The 16,927-nt window shown below is 44.4% G+C and overlaps 1 protein-coding gene across 3 annotated transcripts in view; it reads right to left on the bottom strand.

Annotated features, from left to right (window-relative positions):
• The window catches only part of FNDC3B (fibronectin type III domain containing 3B), a 356,988-nt gene that overhangs the window by 33,926 nt on the left and 306,135 nt on the right, over positions 1 to 16,927 (bottom strand). For all 3 annotated transcript variants that reach the window (XM_062211816.1, XM_062211803.1, XM_062211809.1), the window contains 2 exons: positions 14,440 to 14,720; positions 1,158 to 1,370 (listed from right to left, as the gene is read on the bottom strand). In XM_062211816.1, the coding sequence (XP_062067800.1) occupies positions 1,158 to 1,370; positions 14,440 to 14,720 (494 nt within the window). The remainder of the gene's footprint in view (positions 1 to 1,157; positions 1,371 to 14,439; positions 14,721 to 16,927) is intronic.

The following is a 16,927-nucleotide window of genomic DNA, read 5'->3' on the forward strand; positions in this document are numbered from 1 at the left end:
TGCGAGGTCCTTCAACGTCAAGTTCAAAAGTCACCTCCTTCAAGAACCCTGATCTTTGCAACCAGGTGGTCTCTGCATCTTCTAAGGTCCCAGAGCACTTTTCCCCTAAGGTACTAATGTTCCAGGACCATCTGTGAGCTGCTACCTTACTCCGAGGTGCAGGGCCTTGTGTTTTTCTTGATCTTGGTCCCCACTGAAAGCCCACGAGACTCCGCTACACTCAAATCAATGTGAGCTTGGAGAATGGAGAAGGGGTTCTATGGAAGCCAGAACCGACTCGCCGTGTAAAGAACAGAACAGGGTAATGTGCAAAGGAGGAGATGACAGAAATGCTTAAACACTTCTACACTAACACTGGTTCTGTGCCTCGGCAGGTACACAGGCAAGCAGCAGTGTGCTGTATCTTCCATCACGGTCTGGTTTATGCTGCTGAGCCAGCCTCTCTCTCCACCTGGTTCTCTGATTCTCTGATTAGGGCTTTGGGCAGCAGAACATTCTGTCGCCATTAACTCTTGCTCGGCAGCTGATTATTCCTAAACACAGTTTAGCTGCCTATCTTCTCATCGGCCATATTCAGAGGAAATGAGGTTAGGTTAAACAAATACTACACCAAAGGCTGGATTTGATTTCTAGAGCCGAGAGTGTTTCCTGGGCACGGAGTCTTAAAAAGAATCTCCTATTTGCCCAGGCTAATTTGATATTACAGTGCCCATAGTTACCGAGTACAAACCCCATCTGTATATCACTGACTGCTATTTCGGACTGGTAAACATGTTTGTCCTTATGGCTACTGAATATTTAAAAAGGTAACATCTCTTTCAGAGTCTTATTTCCCTCAGCACTCGTGACGAATAGCACACTTTTACAGAGTGTGGACTTGAATTTGACAATTTTCTATTTAGAAAATTTCTTTCCATTACTTGGTTTTATGAAAGGAAAAACACCACATTTATTATCACTTGTAGGGAAACCAGGATTTTTTGAATGTTCAGAAACTGCACAGTGGAGGGTGTGACTTCGGTTATACAACGTGGGACTCAAACACACAGGAAACCTTGGAATAGGAGAAGAGTGTTTTGGAGTAACAGCAAGTCCACAAGAACGAACATGTTAAGTTGCACCCCATGGGGCTGCAGGTGCCCCTCAGCGGCCCCTACCTCTTGTTTCTGTCCTCCAGCTGTAGTGTGTACACCATGTCGTCAGCAGCGTGCGCCTTGGAGTTACTGTCTCCCCATTTTAGCTTCAGGCTCTGTGGACCGGCTGCAGCACACTCAAGCCGAGGAGGCAGGGGCGGCAATGGCCGGGTTTTGGCTTTAATGAACTGACTGAATGGTCCAGCTCCAATTTCATTTATAGCCTGAATTCTGATCCTGGAGAAAGGGGAAAAAAATACAGGTTATGCAGGTTTAAGAAGCAGCAATTTTTCATTCGAAATAAACACTGAATGGATTATTTATTACTTGCCCCTAAAGCAGTTATCATGGAATAATAATAATATCAACTACATAAAGTAACTCAAGACTATAAACAGAGAACTAGGTAGCTCAGAGGAGAGAGTATACTTCCTCTTCCAAAAAGTAATAGCAAAAAATGTATACTAGTATAATATCCCTAAATTCTTTAAATAAATAAATAAGGCTTGCTGTCTGAGAGAGGACATGCTGAAAACAGTTTTTACATTTTATTCTAGCAGCATCACTCACAGGTGCACCTCTCATCCCTTCACAGCTTGTCAGCAGCCCTTCTGCAGAACCCACCAGGCCTAGGCCCAGGCCCTGGCCCCTTACTAGGTATGCAGGCATCTCACTGCACTCACTGGGCACTGCGGTGCCAAGTTTTAAGATGTAAACTGCATGTGAATTGTATCAGTGTTTCAAAACACAAGAAAGTGGCCGGCACCACGGCTCACTAGGCTAATCCTCCACCTGCAGCGCCAGCACTCCAGGTTCTAGTCCCAGTTGGGGCACTGGATTCTGTCCCGGTTGCCCCTCTTCCAGTCCAGCTCTCTGCTGTGGCCCGGGAGTGCAGTGGAGGATGGCCCACGTCCTTGGGCCCTGCACCTGCATGGGAGACCAGGAGGAAGAAACACTGGTTCCTGGCTTCGGATCAGCACAGTGCGCCAGCTGCAAAGTGCCGGCCATAGCGGCCACTTGGGGGGTGAACCGATGGAAAAAGGAAGACCTTTCTCTCTCTCACTCTCTCTCACTGTCTAAACTCTGCCTGTCAAAAAAACAAAAAACACACACACAAGAAAGTGAAAAATATGGCCAAAAGATATTCTTAGAGATCAATTTAAAATATTCATGTAATTTAGTTTCATGTACTTCTCATTTACAGCCATAGTTGTTTTATATTTAAATAGGAAATAAGGTCACAGTAATGAAATCCATCAAATGTCCTCAAAACAGCCTAAAGATTAAAGATTACATAAGTCAGGAAGTCAATCTAATAATATGGCTGTGGGCTGTAAAGAAAAAAACACATGTTAATTCTAGGTGAAGTGGAGTGGGCCTAGTCTACCCCATCACAGAGCACATTTATGAAACCTAGGGATGGGGTGCAGCTATTTAAGAACTCTGGAAAGTAGAGTAGCTGGAATACTGGGGGGACGTATAAAATCTGCATTGTCACCAGATGAGCAGAAAGTTTAACGATTCTTGCCACTCCATCCTACTACTGCCTAGACTCATGGCAGCCTAAACCCAGGAGTGGCCGTGTATATGGAGAGAACTCCAGGAAAAGCCTGGCTCAGAGGGGGTAGGAGAGGAGTCTCTGGATGCTCAGAGTGGTGAATCCCCTATTCCTCTTTTCTCCTTTCCTTCTCTCCATTCCCTGAGCGCTCAGCTGTGAGGCAGTCACATCGCACCAACTGTTTTCAGGAGAAAAAACACGTGGTCCTATCAATTGACACAGAAAATGCATCTCACAAAATCCAACTTTTATTCCTAATTGAAATTCTCAGGAAAGTAGGAGTAGACAGGAACTTCAACCTGAAAAAAGGCATCTATAGAAATACCTAAAACTAACACCAAACTGATGGTGAAAGACTAACTGCTTTCCCTGGAGACAAGCGCGGGTGTCTAGTCTCACCACTCCTAGTTAACACCAGTTACAGAAATCCCAGGGAATGTAAAAGAGCAAATCAAGACAAACCTCAGACATAGCCAAGAAATAAAACTCAAACTACAAAACACTGCTGAAAACACTGAAGACCTACCTAAGTGAAGAGAGACAAAAATGGAATAAAAAGTGTAAGTTTATTTTGGTGCAAGGAAATTTTCAGTGCAAAAGCATTTTTTTTCATACTATGTGAAGGCATGTATTATCAAAGAACTACGCATGGATTTCAAAAAATTTTTTATGTTTTTATTGAGAATACTCATAGTCACGCAGTATTCATAGTTTCAAAGACTCTCCACAGTAAAAACATCAATTCTCTCCCCAATCGTTCTACCGGGATAATGCAACAGCCCCTGGCCAAAGGTCCCAGCTGCAGTCTTAGGAGATACTTATTCTACAAGTTGTGTGGAAAGGCAAAGGGACTAAAACAGGTAACACAAATTTGAAAAATAAGAATAAAGACAGAAAAAAAATCACAGTACTGGACTTTAGGCCTTACTCAAAAGCTACAGGAATCAAAACAGTGGTAAAGTACTTGTAAAGACAGGCACCTAGATCAACACAACAGGACAGAAATTCCAGAAATGAACCTACACAAATATGGCCAACTGATTTTTGACAAAGCATGGAAGCCATTCAATGGACCACAATCTATGAAATTGTTAAGAAGAAAACACAGGAGGAAGTCATTATCTAGAAGAGGTAAAAAGGTTTTCAGACATGATATAAAAAGCATGATAAGGGACAAAAGAAAAACCTGGATTTCATAAAAATTAAGAGCTTTTTGTACTGTTTGGAGAATGAAGACAAGCTACAAACTAGGAAAAATGTGTGCAAATTATGCTGACAACGTTCTAGTATTCACAATGTATAAAGACCACTCAAAGACTCAATAGTAAGAAAACAAAACAACAAAAAGAAAACACAGGCACAGTCTAGAACAGTCTCTCCCTCAAAGAAGATACACAGGTGGTCAGTACATGTAGACACATAGCCCACATTATTGGCCCAAGGAAAACGCTAATTAAAACCACATTGAGGGGCCGGCACTGTGGCGCAGAGGGTTAATGCCCTGGCCTGAAGCGCCAGCATCCCATATGGGCGCTGGTTCAAGACAGGGCTGCTCCACTTCTGATCCAGCTCTCTGCTGTGGCCTGGGAAAGCAGTACAAGATGGCTCAAGTCCTTGAGCCCCTGCACCCGTATGGGAGACCTAGGGAAAGCTCCTGAATCCTGGCTTCGGATCGGCATAGCTCCAGCTGTTGCGGCCAATTGGGAGTGAACCATCGGATGGAAGACCTCTCTCTCTGTGTAACTCTGACTTTCAAATAAATAAATTAATTAAAAAAATAAAAATAAAAAATACAAAACTACACTGAGATACCATCATGTAAAGAAAGTGCTGGGAAGGATAAGGAGCAACTGACACTCACTGTGCTGCTGGTGAGAAAGCCAAACGGTACAGTTACACTGGCAAACAGTTTTCTGATGAATATATAGTCATCACATGACCCAGTAATCCCATTTCTAGGTATCTACTCTAGGGAAATTAATAGTTCACACAGAAGCCTGCACACAAATGTTCACAGCAGCTATCTAACACCTAAAACTAGATGAGTATCTGTCTCCTAATTGGGAACATGGCCAATACTTATCAACAATGAGGCACAGAAAAACTCCACTATGAGCGTCTGACCAGGGGCTACTTGGGGTCTTCTCAAGATAAAGCAACGTTGGTTTCTCAGTCCTGCATTGGAAGACGCAAATAAACTCTTCCTGACCTCCCACGTGAGATATGCAAACTTGTTTTTGAGTTTGGCTCTTTTACCCCTGTGACTGGAATGGAACCGATCTTTCGATCTTTCGGCAATGAGAGAGAGACAATCTCTTATAGTACATAGCTATTATGATGCAGAAGGAACTGTTCTCTTTTCCCTGCTCAGGAAGAGAGAATTAGGACAGTCATCAAGTCTTAGTCTTCTTTCAGTGGTGGAGCAAATTCCACCGCTTCCTGTTTTTCTAGGCACAGGAATTCCTAGAGTCCAGGGGGCCCAGACCCTCTGTGCTGTCTGTTGGCCCACAGCCCTTCAGAGCCAGGCTGGCCCGAGTCCCACACGTGGTCCTATTCTTTGCTCTGTGCAGCCCAGAAATTCCTTGGCTACTTTAATACCCAAAAGGAAGGGAGGTCATGGGCCACTTGGATTGCTGTTTTGCTCTGTTCAAGAAAAAAAATAAAACTAAGAGCTGAGTCATTTATATGAATTAAAAGTTGATTTCTTTTATAAATTCGTTTATTTCCCCCAAAGCTGCCACAGTATTTGGGTAAGTACTGCATTCCTTACATCCCCAGCTCTATGGTTGTCTGACCTATTATTGAGAAGTGTTTGCTGGGCATATGACATTAGATTAAGGCAAACACACACTATCACAAAAAACATGGTAGCATTTTAACTTCTCTTCTACAGCGTAGCTCTTTGGGAGTTTTGTTCATAGGGACCAGGGGGAGAATTATCTAACACCTTAAGCAACCATATCTCTAAAATGGAAATAGTATGATGTTCTTTAATGTATTTAAAAATAGGATTATTTAAGGGACATAGAAGCAGAAAAGGATTCATGGTGGCCAAAAGCACTTTGGTGAACCTTAAAGGGCTAATTTATGGAGTTATTCGCCCTGTGACTTCTTTCGAGGCTGTTATTCCTTTCCAGTAGTGAAGAAAGAACATGTGGTGCGTGCACAAGGAATGGTACGGTGCTCAGCACAGCAGTGCATCTCCAGGTGAGCTGTGTGATTGCCATTCCCTCACTTCAAAATGTGAGCGATCTGCTACCATCTATGTTTCTCCTTCCTAGACGTTTGAGCCACTGACCCAACATCAGTCAAAGCGATCAACTTATTTTTTATTTCTGTTTTTATTTGAAAGGCAGAGAAAGAAAGAGATCTTCTATCTTCTGTTCACTGATTTACTCCCCAAATGCTTGCAACTGCCACGTGTAGGCCGGGCTGGCATCAGCGAGAGAGAGAGTGAGAGCATGTGAGAGAGAAACCATGCTCTTGTATTCACTGATTCACTCCCCAAATGTCTCCAACAGGTAGGACTAGGCCAGGTTAGAGCCAGGGGCCTGGAACTCCCTCTGGGTCGTCCATGTGTGTGGCAGGGAACTAAGTACTCTCCTGCTGCCCCTCAGGATGTACATCAGCAGGAAGCTGGATTGGAAGCCAAGGAGAAGGGACTCAAACCATATACGCTGATCTGGGATGCGGACATCTCAAGCCTGAGTCTCAGTGGTCTAAGCAGATGTGGGATTTTTTTTAAAACCATCTTCAGAATGCAGAGGGAGAGATACAGCTCAGAAGTTTAAAAAATAAAAATGACAGTGACAACCACCATCAGCAAACAGCACCGAGGGCGTGTCCTTTTCCAGGGAATGTGCTACTCTTCAAAAAGTTCATGGAAAACATGTATTATGAAAAAAGTACACGATTTCAAAATTTGTGCATCAAAACAAATTTAGCTTTTAATTCCATTTTCCTTGACCCTTTCAAAAGGCCTTCTTACGACCTCTGCTTTTAGAGGTGAGGAAGCTGAAGTTAACCTCAGACACCTTAACTAACTTGATCTAAATGACACAGAGGCTACTTGATGTTGAAGCCTATGTTGGATCTTTACAACAATGCTTTTAATTTCTACCCTGACCCCACAGAGTAGAAATTACTCGGTCTATTTTACACCTGAAGCTTGCCTCCGTGTAGTCCTGCGCACTGGTCTGCACAATCGAGACAAATCACTCTGAACATGAACTGGGCCCTTTGGGGCTCAAAGGGCTCTGTGTATTCTCATCCATCATAGCCAAACAAAAGAAGATCTTAATTGAAACCATTCTTTCAATGCAGCAGACACTCACCAGTCAACCAGTGTTCACTTTTCTCAGACCATGTTTCATTCAGACATCAACTGCCTACATTTTAAAGCACTTACTTCAACACATTCTTACCAAAACACACTTTCCTGAATAGCTGATGCATGAAGCAGGCATTAATCAGTTCTAATACTAAAGGAACATTGACAATTGGAAGAGAACTGGAGAACGGATAACATGAGGTGATGTGCTGTGACATTCTGGGAAAAATAATAAGAACTCTGGGCACAGGAGTCCGAGAAGGCTAAGGAAGGACTGAGGCAGCCCGTTTTGTTATAGGGTGAAAACCAACACCTAATCCCAGGGAGAGGTGACACAAGACTAATGAGCAAAACAAGCAATAACTTGAAGAACAATTCTAATTCCAACAGTTTTCACTTCAGAAAAATCAAAGTTGATTTTCAAGTTTTATTAAAGTGTATCCCAAACCCAAACCCGAGATGTCTTCTCTTTAGTTGAAGTAACATGTTAATCTTGACATTGCAATAGAGGTATCTGCAGTTCATTTGCATTTTTGTCCTAACTTTCCTGATCTCAGTTTTTTTTTTAAATCCTAAGCTACATAAATTAAGTACAAGCGAAATGGAATTTTGCATTCTAATTTAGGGAAATGATGCAACCCTGAGCAAACTCTATCTTGCCAGGATCAACTGCTCCAAGTTTCCAGCAGTCTGCAATATCCATCAATACATTAATAATATTGGTGAAATAAATCAAATTCAGAAGCATACCCTGGATAGATTTTGACTGAATTACAATACAGGTATTGTATTACAATTACAATAGATCTAATTCCAGATGCCAGATGCATTCCTGCTTTAGATCACAGCCCTCTACAGCACATTTTGTATGCATACACACACTCAAATGTCCAACACTAAATACAGTCAAAGCATAATGACTTCCTCCCCTTATCATGACTGGCCATCCCAGTGCAATGGATGCTGGGAGTGGGGGTGGGTTGTGGAGACTCAGGCAATGGCTGGGGTGAGAAAAAAAAAAAAAACAAAAAACAAAACAGCACCAAACATGGACTTAAATTTGAGAGGCCGAAGAACACAGACAGAGCTCCCGTAGGCTGGCTCACTTGCTTCATGCCCACAATGGCTGCGACCTAAGCTGGAAATCTTACACATGAGTAGCTTGAACCATCAACATTGTCTCCTAGGATGCACATCAGAGAGAGGCTTTAATCAGAAGCTGGAGGGGTGGCCGGTGCTGTGGCACAGTGGGTTAAGGCCCTGGCCTGAAGTGCTGGCATACCTTATGGGCACCAATTCGAGTCCCAGCAGCTCCTCTTCTGATCTAGCTTTCTGTTATGGCCTGGGAAAGCAGTAGAAGATGGCCCAGGTCCTTGGGCCCCTGCATCCACATGGGAGATCTGGAAGATGCCCCTGGATCCCAGCTTCGGATTGGCACAGCTCTAGCCGTTGCGGCCAACTGGGGAGCAAACCAGCAGATGGAAGACCCCTCTTTCTCTCTGCCTCTCCTTCTTTCTCTGTGTAACTCTGACTTTCAGATAAATAAATAAATCTTAAAAATCAGAAGCTAGAGCTGGGATTCAAATCCAGGCTCTCCCAAGTAGGATGCAGGAGTTCTCATTAGCTTCTTCACTGCGAGGCAAAATGTCCACCTGGGCTTTTTATAGTTCCTCCCTCCCCCGCTCCAGCCTGCTATCTGATCAACAAATTAAGAAAATACGCAAGAAGAGGATAATCATCAGACAACTTCAAAAGAAGCATAAAGTCATAGCTTAAATACAGAAAATCCCTCTGGGCGGGGAATGATGTATTTAGAGTAAAGACCTTCCAAGAATGCTTTCTGGACGGGGAACCAGAGCTGGCCTTCAACCAAGCTCCTTCTGCAGCTCCTCTGAAGCCAGTGCTGCCACCCCAACTCCAGGCATAGACTTGTCTTCACTCGTCCTGCCTTGATTGGGGGAAAAAAACCATAAATGTCCAGCACTGCTTCAAGGGTAACACCGGATTTCCACGGACACGTCAATCACGCTCTTCCCCGCCACACACAGCCAGATAACTTACTGAATGCTTACTACGTGCCAAGGCCCTACACCAGGGACCTTGAGGCTGTCCAGTGGGGCTGCAGGGTTGGTGGGGGGGGGGACAGGGGGACCTGTGGGCCCCTCAGACTTGGGTAGAAAGTCCTTCACAAGCAGGCTGCCAGCTGTGGCTGGAAAGCCTGTCTCCAGACCGACTGGCGGCTCCCCCACTAACAGCTCCCTGTGCTGCGTGTGTGACCTTGCGGCTTTAACTCACACCTTCAGGGTGGTTACAATCTTCCACCCAGAGTTAGCAGGGGAGGGTGCCGAGGCCCTAAGGAGGAGACAGGCAGTCTCCAAGAGACACCCCCCCCCCCCCCGCTATCTCCATGAGCCCCAAGCCAATCAACATACAGTATGTGAAATCCTTGTCCAATGGGCACCCCTACAGAATGATCCAGTGGAAAAAGAAAACAAAAAACAAACAAACAAAAAAAAAAACACCAAAAACAGTAATGCCTTCAAAACCCGAGATACTTCCTGCTCGGGCACTCTGCTTGGTCTCTTCTCTATCCAGATGCTTTTTCTGTTGCTTGCCAATCAAATAAAAGTTTCTTTTCTGTCAAATAAAAGTTTCTGCATCTTTGCAAATTGTTTCCTGGCTTTTTATTTCTATACTAAGCTGAGGAAAAGAACCCACGAAACTCACTCCTGCAACTGCCTCCCCTCCAAGACCAGTAACAGACCTGAAGATTTTATTTAAAAACACACGACAGCTGTTAGTAGGGAGTTAAAATTATTATTCCCATTTTATAGTTCAGAAAACTGAGAGCTTAGATAAACTTATGGAGGTCACAAAGGCAGCAAGTTAGGGCCCCTGGATTTAACCACAGCAGCCGCACTCCTCTTCTTGTTCCTCTGAACAGCCCACCTCATCCTGTCAGGATGGATTAATGGGTGATGGGCTTCTTGGGAGCCCAACGGAAGTGCTTCACGTGAGGGGCTACCTCAAAAAGTTCCTGGAATTGTGGAATTAAAAAGGCTAAGTTTACAAATGTGCAAACCAATTTTTGAAATCTATGTGTAGCTTTCTTATTATATGTATTTCCAATGAACTTTTTGAGGGTTCCTATATAGTAAAGATTCAATCAATTATTTTCATCCCCCTTTGACTTGGGACAAAGAGTGCAAAGCAGCATAACAAACAAATCTACTTGAAGTTGTAGTCATTCACCAGCTAGTGTGAGTCAACCATATAAAGAGGTTGCCAAAATAAGTAGTCTAAGCAACCTTCCCAACTGCCTAGCCTGGAGGATGAGGAAGGTGGCACAGCCCTGCTCTGCTCTGGGCCAGCCAGGCCTTTCCTGGAGGTCTGGGTCATCGAGAAACAGAAAGCACCTGCAGCAGAGGGCAGAGGAGGTCGTAGAGAACCACGCTGATGAAGACAATCAGATATGAGCACAGTGAGGGGAGAGACAGCGGATGCTGGTAAGCCAGTTTCCAAAGCAGGGCTCACACGTAGGTACAGTGCCAAGTTCTGCAGGCAACTCACATACAGCGACGTTTAAGAATCACTGTTGGTAGGCAGAGGTTTTCACACTTCAAAATGCATCAAAAATCTTCCAGAATGCTAACTGAAGCCCAGGGTGAGGCACCACCCTTAGAATTTCTGATTAAGAGGGCTAGGGTATGGCCTGAGAATTTGCAGTTTAACCAGTTCTCATGTTACTGGCTTAGAGACCACACTTTTCTGAGAATCACTGCTCTAGAGGAAAGTACCAAGGTCAAGTTGGTTTCATGGACTGAGTCCTGACAAAGTTAAGCAAGACACTGAAAGAGAAAGTCACTCCAAAGTAGAAGTGACTGCCTGGTGAGCAGAGGCTGGAACTCTGCCTGTGCACTAGGGATGCTCAAGCCAGGGCCAGACAGGGTGACATCAGGTGATCAAACACCTGTCTCGGCTTGCCAGGCCTGTGACTGTTGGCAGATACATACAAAGCAAACTTGTGCCTCCAAGTTTAATAATTTATTTTTTGGCCTTCCAACCAAAACACAAATGCAATTCCAAACTCAGTTCTAAACTTGAAAGCAATGCCTTTAAAAACAGCATTGCCTTTCCAACCCAGTTTCATACAGGATGTGTTAGCAAGCCAACAGGTAGTTCTGCAGGCACCACGGGAGAAAGGGTATGTTCACTGAAAAGTCTTTTTGGCATCAGAAGATTACCAGAGGGGCTGGCTCTGTGGTATATTGGGTAAAGTCACCGCATGCAGAGCGGGCATCCCATTTTGGCACCAGTTCAAGTCCTGGCTGCTCCACTTCCTATCCAGCTCCCTGCCATATGTGTCTGGGAAAGCAGCAGAGGATGACCCAGGAGCTAGGGCCCCTGTGCTCATGTGGGAGACCCAGAAGAAGCTCCTGGCTCCTGGTTCCAGATCAGCCCAGCTCTGGCTGTTGTGGCCATTTGGGGAGTGAACCAGTGGATGGAAGATCTTTCTCTCTCTGTGCTTCTCCTTTCAAATACATAAGTAAATCTTTAAAAAAAAAAAAAATTACCAGAGAGGTGCACAATCTTGTCCTGGCAATACAAACAATGGCTGGGGTGTGGGCACAACGTGTAATTGTTGATGTTTAAAACATACACACAAGGAACCAAGGAAACAAGTCTTTGATCAAAGCTCCGTGTGCCTGTTTAAAATGTTTCATTCTACAATTTTTATCTAGAACATTATGATCTGTTCACTTATATTTTAACCAATTTATAGGAAAGAGAAAGGTGAGGCTGGAGTTGATTGGACTGAAATTATACCTTAGTTCCTTGAAATGCTCACTTGGTATTTCACTATAATTACCACAGTTGTATTTTTGAAACATAAAAGAACAGGACTTCATGTTGCCCAGTGTTCTGCTATATAGTATTTAGTTATGTACTACAGAAACTAAATTCCTAAATTTTTATTTTAATATCTTGAATGACATATACAATTTATCATTTTCTGATTAGCCAGCAAAGACTTTGGCCTAATTTTCTTTTTCTGGACAAGAACACAATTTGACTACAGCCAACAATTCGTCTTTTAGAATGAAAGCTATCCAATTTTCAGGCAAGCTGTCTCAGGTGGTATTTCCCAAGCCATCTAGTGGGGCTGGAAGGTGACACCTTCTCAATAGGACTTTCTTTTCATACTCAGCTCAACGTACTGGCCTGGGCACATTAACACTGAACTACTTATGCTGCTTCCATTAAATAGTTTTGAACAGAGTTGAGGTTTTACTCTCAAAATCTAAGCTCATCACTCCATATTTCCACACCACCAAACCATTCTAGCATGTCTTAAAGTCAACCACTTATGCAGAAGAGATCTCTGAGAATTCCAGTTCTCTAACCATGATTCCCAACATCTTTTCCTTCAGATCTAGATTTCCTCGGAGATGCTGGTTGCGCCCCTGTCAATAACAGCCCGCGTGCCTCCAGTGCCATTCTTTTGCAAATCTTAAAATTTTAAAATCAGCTAAGGCATCACAGCAAGAAGTGAAATTCTTGAGCTAACATCTTGCCCCAGAAACCTTTCTGACCTGTACACCCAATGTTCAGAGCACTGACCTGAGGATCTGAGTCTACTCTGAGCTAGGCTTAGAGAGGAGTCAGGGCAGACACAAAATCCTCCAGGGAGTCCCCGGGCCAATGTGGCTTTTCCCCAGCTCCTTGACTCTGGGGGAACAAAACGACACAACCCCCTGGACTTCTGGTCCCTTGGACACAGCTGGGAGATGACATTCTCTTGAGCAGTTTCCCCCGGAGGTTGACCTCATGGTCAGGTTTTCTTAAAGTGTCCTCACTTGGGAAATCACCCAAGGTCAAGGTCTGAGTTTAATCACCTCTGATTTCCTCAGCACCTGGCTAGAGTGCTCTGGACACAACAGGCCCTTAGTATATGGTTAACAAACAGGAGTGAAGATAGCTCACTTCCTGGGATTGGCAAAAAGGCTAAAAATGAAATACTGCTCCTGGCCTGCCTCTTCACCTGTTCAGCTGCTCTCTCACGTGCCACTTCTAACCATGCTGACCGCTGTAAGCCACACGTCCTCCTCTGAATCTCTCTGAGCACAGTGTGTTTTTCAACATGGGAGGAGGTCACAGTCACTCATTATCTGACATTGCTACTCAAGTATTCCGAAATCTGTGGGTGCTTTGAAGGCAAGGATAGTGTTTTCAAGACTCACAGGGTACAGTACTCTGCCCAAGAGAGATATGCCAGAATGAAAAGCTACAAAAAAAAAAATAAATAAATAAAATAAAAAAAGAAAGCAAGCCTACCAATATTGTCTTGAAAAGCCAAATTAAGTGAGATGATAAATCCTTTTTAAGCTGCAAACTGTTCTCTCTCTACTCCTCCATCCTTATAAAGCTACCAGGATCTAATCATGGGGGCCACACCACAGGGATCTAATCAATTCCCAAAGGCCCTGTCAACAGCATATCTGGATTATATTTCCACCCTCTTAATACCATAAACTGAAGACTGGGGTGTGTGCGTGGGGGTGGGGATCCTATTCAAACCACAGTCATGATAATCTTAACGACGATGTTGTACAGTTGCTATGTACTGCTGGGTTCTCCTAGGAGCATTTAATGGTGATTTATTCTTTACAACGTGCTTATGAGGTCAGTAATATTGTTCTCCTTATTTTACAGAAGACAATGAGACAGAGAGGTTAAGTAACTTGACTAAAGACACACAGCTGATGACCCAAGTGTGAGTCCTTGCTCCTCTATACCTTGGAAACTATTCCATGTGACCCAAGGAGATGCCCTGCTAAGGCACATTTGAATAACCACAGGTGGTTCCTGCATGTCTTCTAATGATACAATCCTGTTCAGCCGCAAACTTTGTTTTGCGTGACAACTTGGAGACAATACTAAACGATTGGCAATTCTGAGAGGTAGAAAAAAAGATGTGTAAGAAGAAGAGTGCCCCAGGTAAAGAGGTCTGGGGAAAAGAGAAAATGCACAAGTTACCTGAATTCTGTGCACTGGATGTGTTCCTTGCAAAATCCCAATTAAAATCTGTATCACAAACACTCTGTAACATGGAGTCTGCCTTTGAGGAATCAGAATGGTGGTGGAGTCTTGCTTTGAGTCCATGGGTCAGAACAGAGGGTGGTCACGGAGTGAGATGAATTACAGTGGAAAGACAAAGTGATAACCCAAGTGACCAAGCTGGGGGTGGGAGGGGTAACTGATTTAAAGTGCTTAGTGAAATTCTTCCTCTGGGGTTAGGGATGGTGTGAATTTGTGACTGACTCATTAAGAGTCAAGCAATACAAGATTTTCAGCTCTGTTACTATCGAGTGCTCAGATGTGTTGGTGCAGCTTTATGTCTACTCTCTTGCACTTACCTGTAGGTGGTTTCTGGAAGGAGATCTTTCACGATGTGGGTGGTAGTAGTGCCCACGGTAATGCTAGTGTCTCCGAGATCAATGTTGTAGGCAAGGATTTCAGATCCATTATTGCACGGCTCTTCCCAGCTCAGTACAAGGCACACAGAAGGTGAATCAGGGTAGGCATTGAGGGGCTCCTCCTCCAGGACACAGAGAGTGGAGACGGGGTCAGGGGCAGATGCTGGTGTCTGGCAAAGCACAAGCTCACTGTAGGGCCCTGCTCCTGCTTGATTGAAGGCCTGAGAAACAACAGGAAGTCAACGGTCACTTCCCAGCGTCAGCATACCCCAAAGCTGCTGGGTTACCAGCATGAAATACCCCAAAGTACACATTTGATTGCTAGATACAAAGGTAGGAATAAATTCTAGGAAACATTCACTTCAATCTAATGACCGCTCTCCACAAAGCGCCAACCACATCTTTCTGTTAACAAAGCGAAAGACATCATGGCCATCCCACCTCTGGAGAAAGTAATTTTAAAGTAATACTTCCTACCCGCAGGGCCCACTTCACTTTATTCATCACCTTAGAACATGCTGTGGTGGACACAGCAGGGCTCCTATCTGCCTTTTACAGAGAGAACTCAGTTAATACAGCACAGGCCTCAGGTTTGGAGGCAAAGCTGGCGCTGGAATCTACCTCCTCTGATTTTAAGGCCTCATGCTGCCCTAGAACAGCGAAAATAGACTTGAGAGAAGATGCCTGTTTTCCATGTGAACAAACAACTCACATCTATCACAATTCTCATCTGTCCTTCTTTATTGGCAAGCAAATGCTGACTTTTCCTTTGCCTTTAGTTCTTTTTTAGTTTATTATTTACTATTTTATTTTTTATTATTATATATTTATTATTTATTTCAAAGGCAGAGTGAGGGGGGCGGGGAGAAGGAAAAGAGAGAGAGAGGAGAGAGAAGGAAAGAGAGTGATCTTCCATCACTGGTTTACTCCCTAAATGCCCACAGCAGCTGGGGCTGCGCCTAAAGCCAGGAGCCCAGAACTCTATCCTGGTCTCCCACAGGGGTAGCAGGAACCCAAGTACTGGACCATCATGCACTGTCTCCCAGACACAGTAGGAGGATGGATGGGAAGCAGAGGCAGGACCCAGTCCCAGGCACTGTGACATGGGATGAGGGCGTCCCAAGTGACGGTTTAACCTGCTGCACAATGCCCACTCTGTCAGCTTCTCAAATACTTATTGCTTAGTCTCCAGGACCAGGATTCTTGTTCTTCCTCCTCTCTCATCTGCTCCTTCTTCTCGATTGCCTTTGCTGGCACCTAGGATCACTCTGATCTAGTTAGCTGGTGGGCATCAGGGCTGCAGTGCCTAGACGCCTCTCCTCTTTTCCATCCCTGCTCAAACTCTTGAAGATCTTATCTTGTCTCGGAGCCAAATGCTATTCCTATCATACTCTGAATCTAGATGTGTAGCTCAGACCTTTGCTTAAATACCGCCTAGTATACCTCATCAAGTGCCAAATGAACACTACCACAAGCTTGTCAAAGAAACACCCAAAGCTCAAGTGTCTATGCAATTCCTCATTTCCACCTAGTCTCTCCTCACACTGAATTTCCTGTGGCCAGGTTACTCCACTCATAACCCCAAGCCATCCTTGGATACCTGTCTTCCTCTCCTACCCTCGTCCAGGCCATCAGCACACTGAGGACCACTCTAGCCCAAGAACACTCCCTTCTTGACTGCGTGTTGTAATGACCTCATCACTGGTGTATGCGTCAGCCTTGCCCCGCCGACTACAAAGGTATTTCAGAAAGTGTGTGGGAAAATGTGATTAAAAGATGTTTATTTTAGTGCAAAACCCTCTGAAATTCGTGTGTAATGTTTAGCACAAGACTTATTTTCCGTACACTTTTTGAAGCCTCTTCATATATGTGTAGGAATCAGAGCACTACTGTTAAAACATGAGTCAGAATTTGCAGTTCAAGTTCCTTCAAAAGTAAACTGGAGAGTTCATCTGGAAGTTTATTCTGAATAAACTTTGAAGTCCTTAGGAAAGCCTAGAAGATCCTATCAGACCTGCTCACCACCACAGTTCAAACAAATCCACCGGCACTCTGACGTCACACCTGCTACCCTGCTCCAGGGACACCAGCTTCCTTGCCGCTCTGCTCCCACCTCAGGGCCTCTCCACTTGCTCCTTCTGTCTGGAAAGCTTCGTCCCAGACATCCGTACAGCTGACTAACTCTCCCTCAGGGCCCCCTCTCTGACTGTCATGTTTCACACTGCGATCCCTCCCTGCGGCTGGCCCCTGTGAGCCCCCTCATTTCTTAGCTCCTTTCATCACAGCACCTGTTGCCGGCAGAGCTTTCATTTTATTTATTTAGTCCCAGATTCGACGCACCTTCTGTAAGGACAAGGCTGCCTTCTGTCTAGCTCACTGTTGTGAACTGAAACTGTACCTAATAGAGAGTATGTGTTCAACACATTTT

The sequence above is a fragment of the Lepus europaeus genome, chromosome 2, assembly GCF_033115175.1.
Source record: "Lepus europaeus isolate LE1 chromosome 2, mLepTim1.pri, whole genome shotgun sequence".
Taxonomy (NCBI): Eukaryota; Metazoa; Chordata; class Mammalia; order Lagomorpha; family Leporidae; genus Lepus; species Lepus europaeus.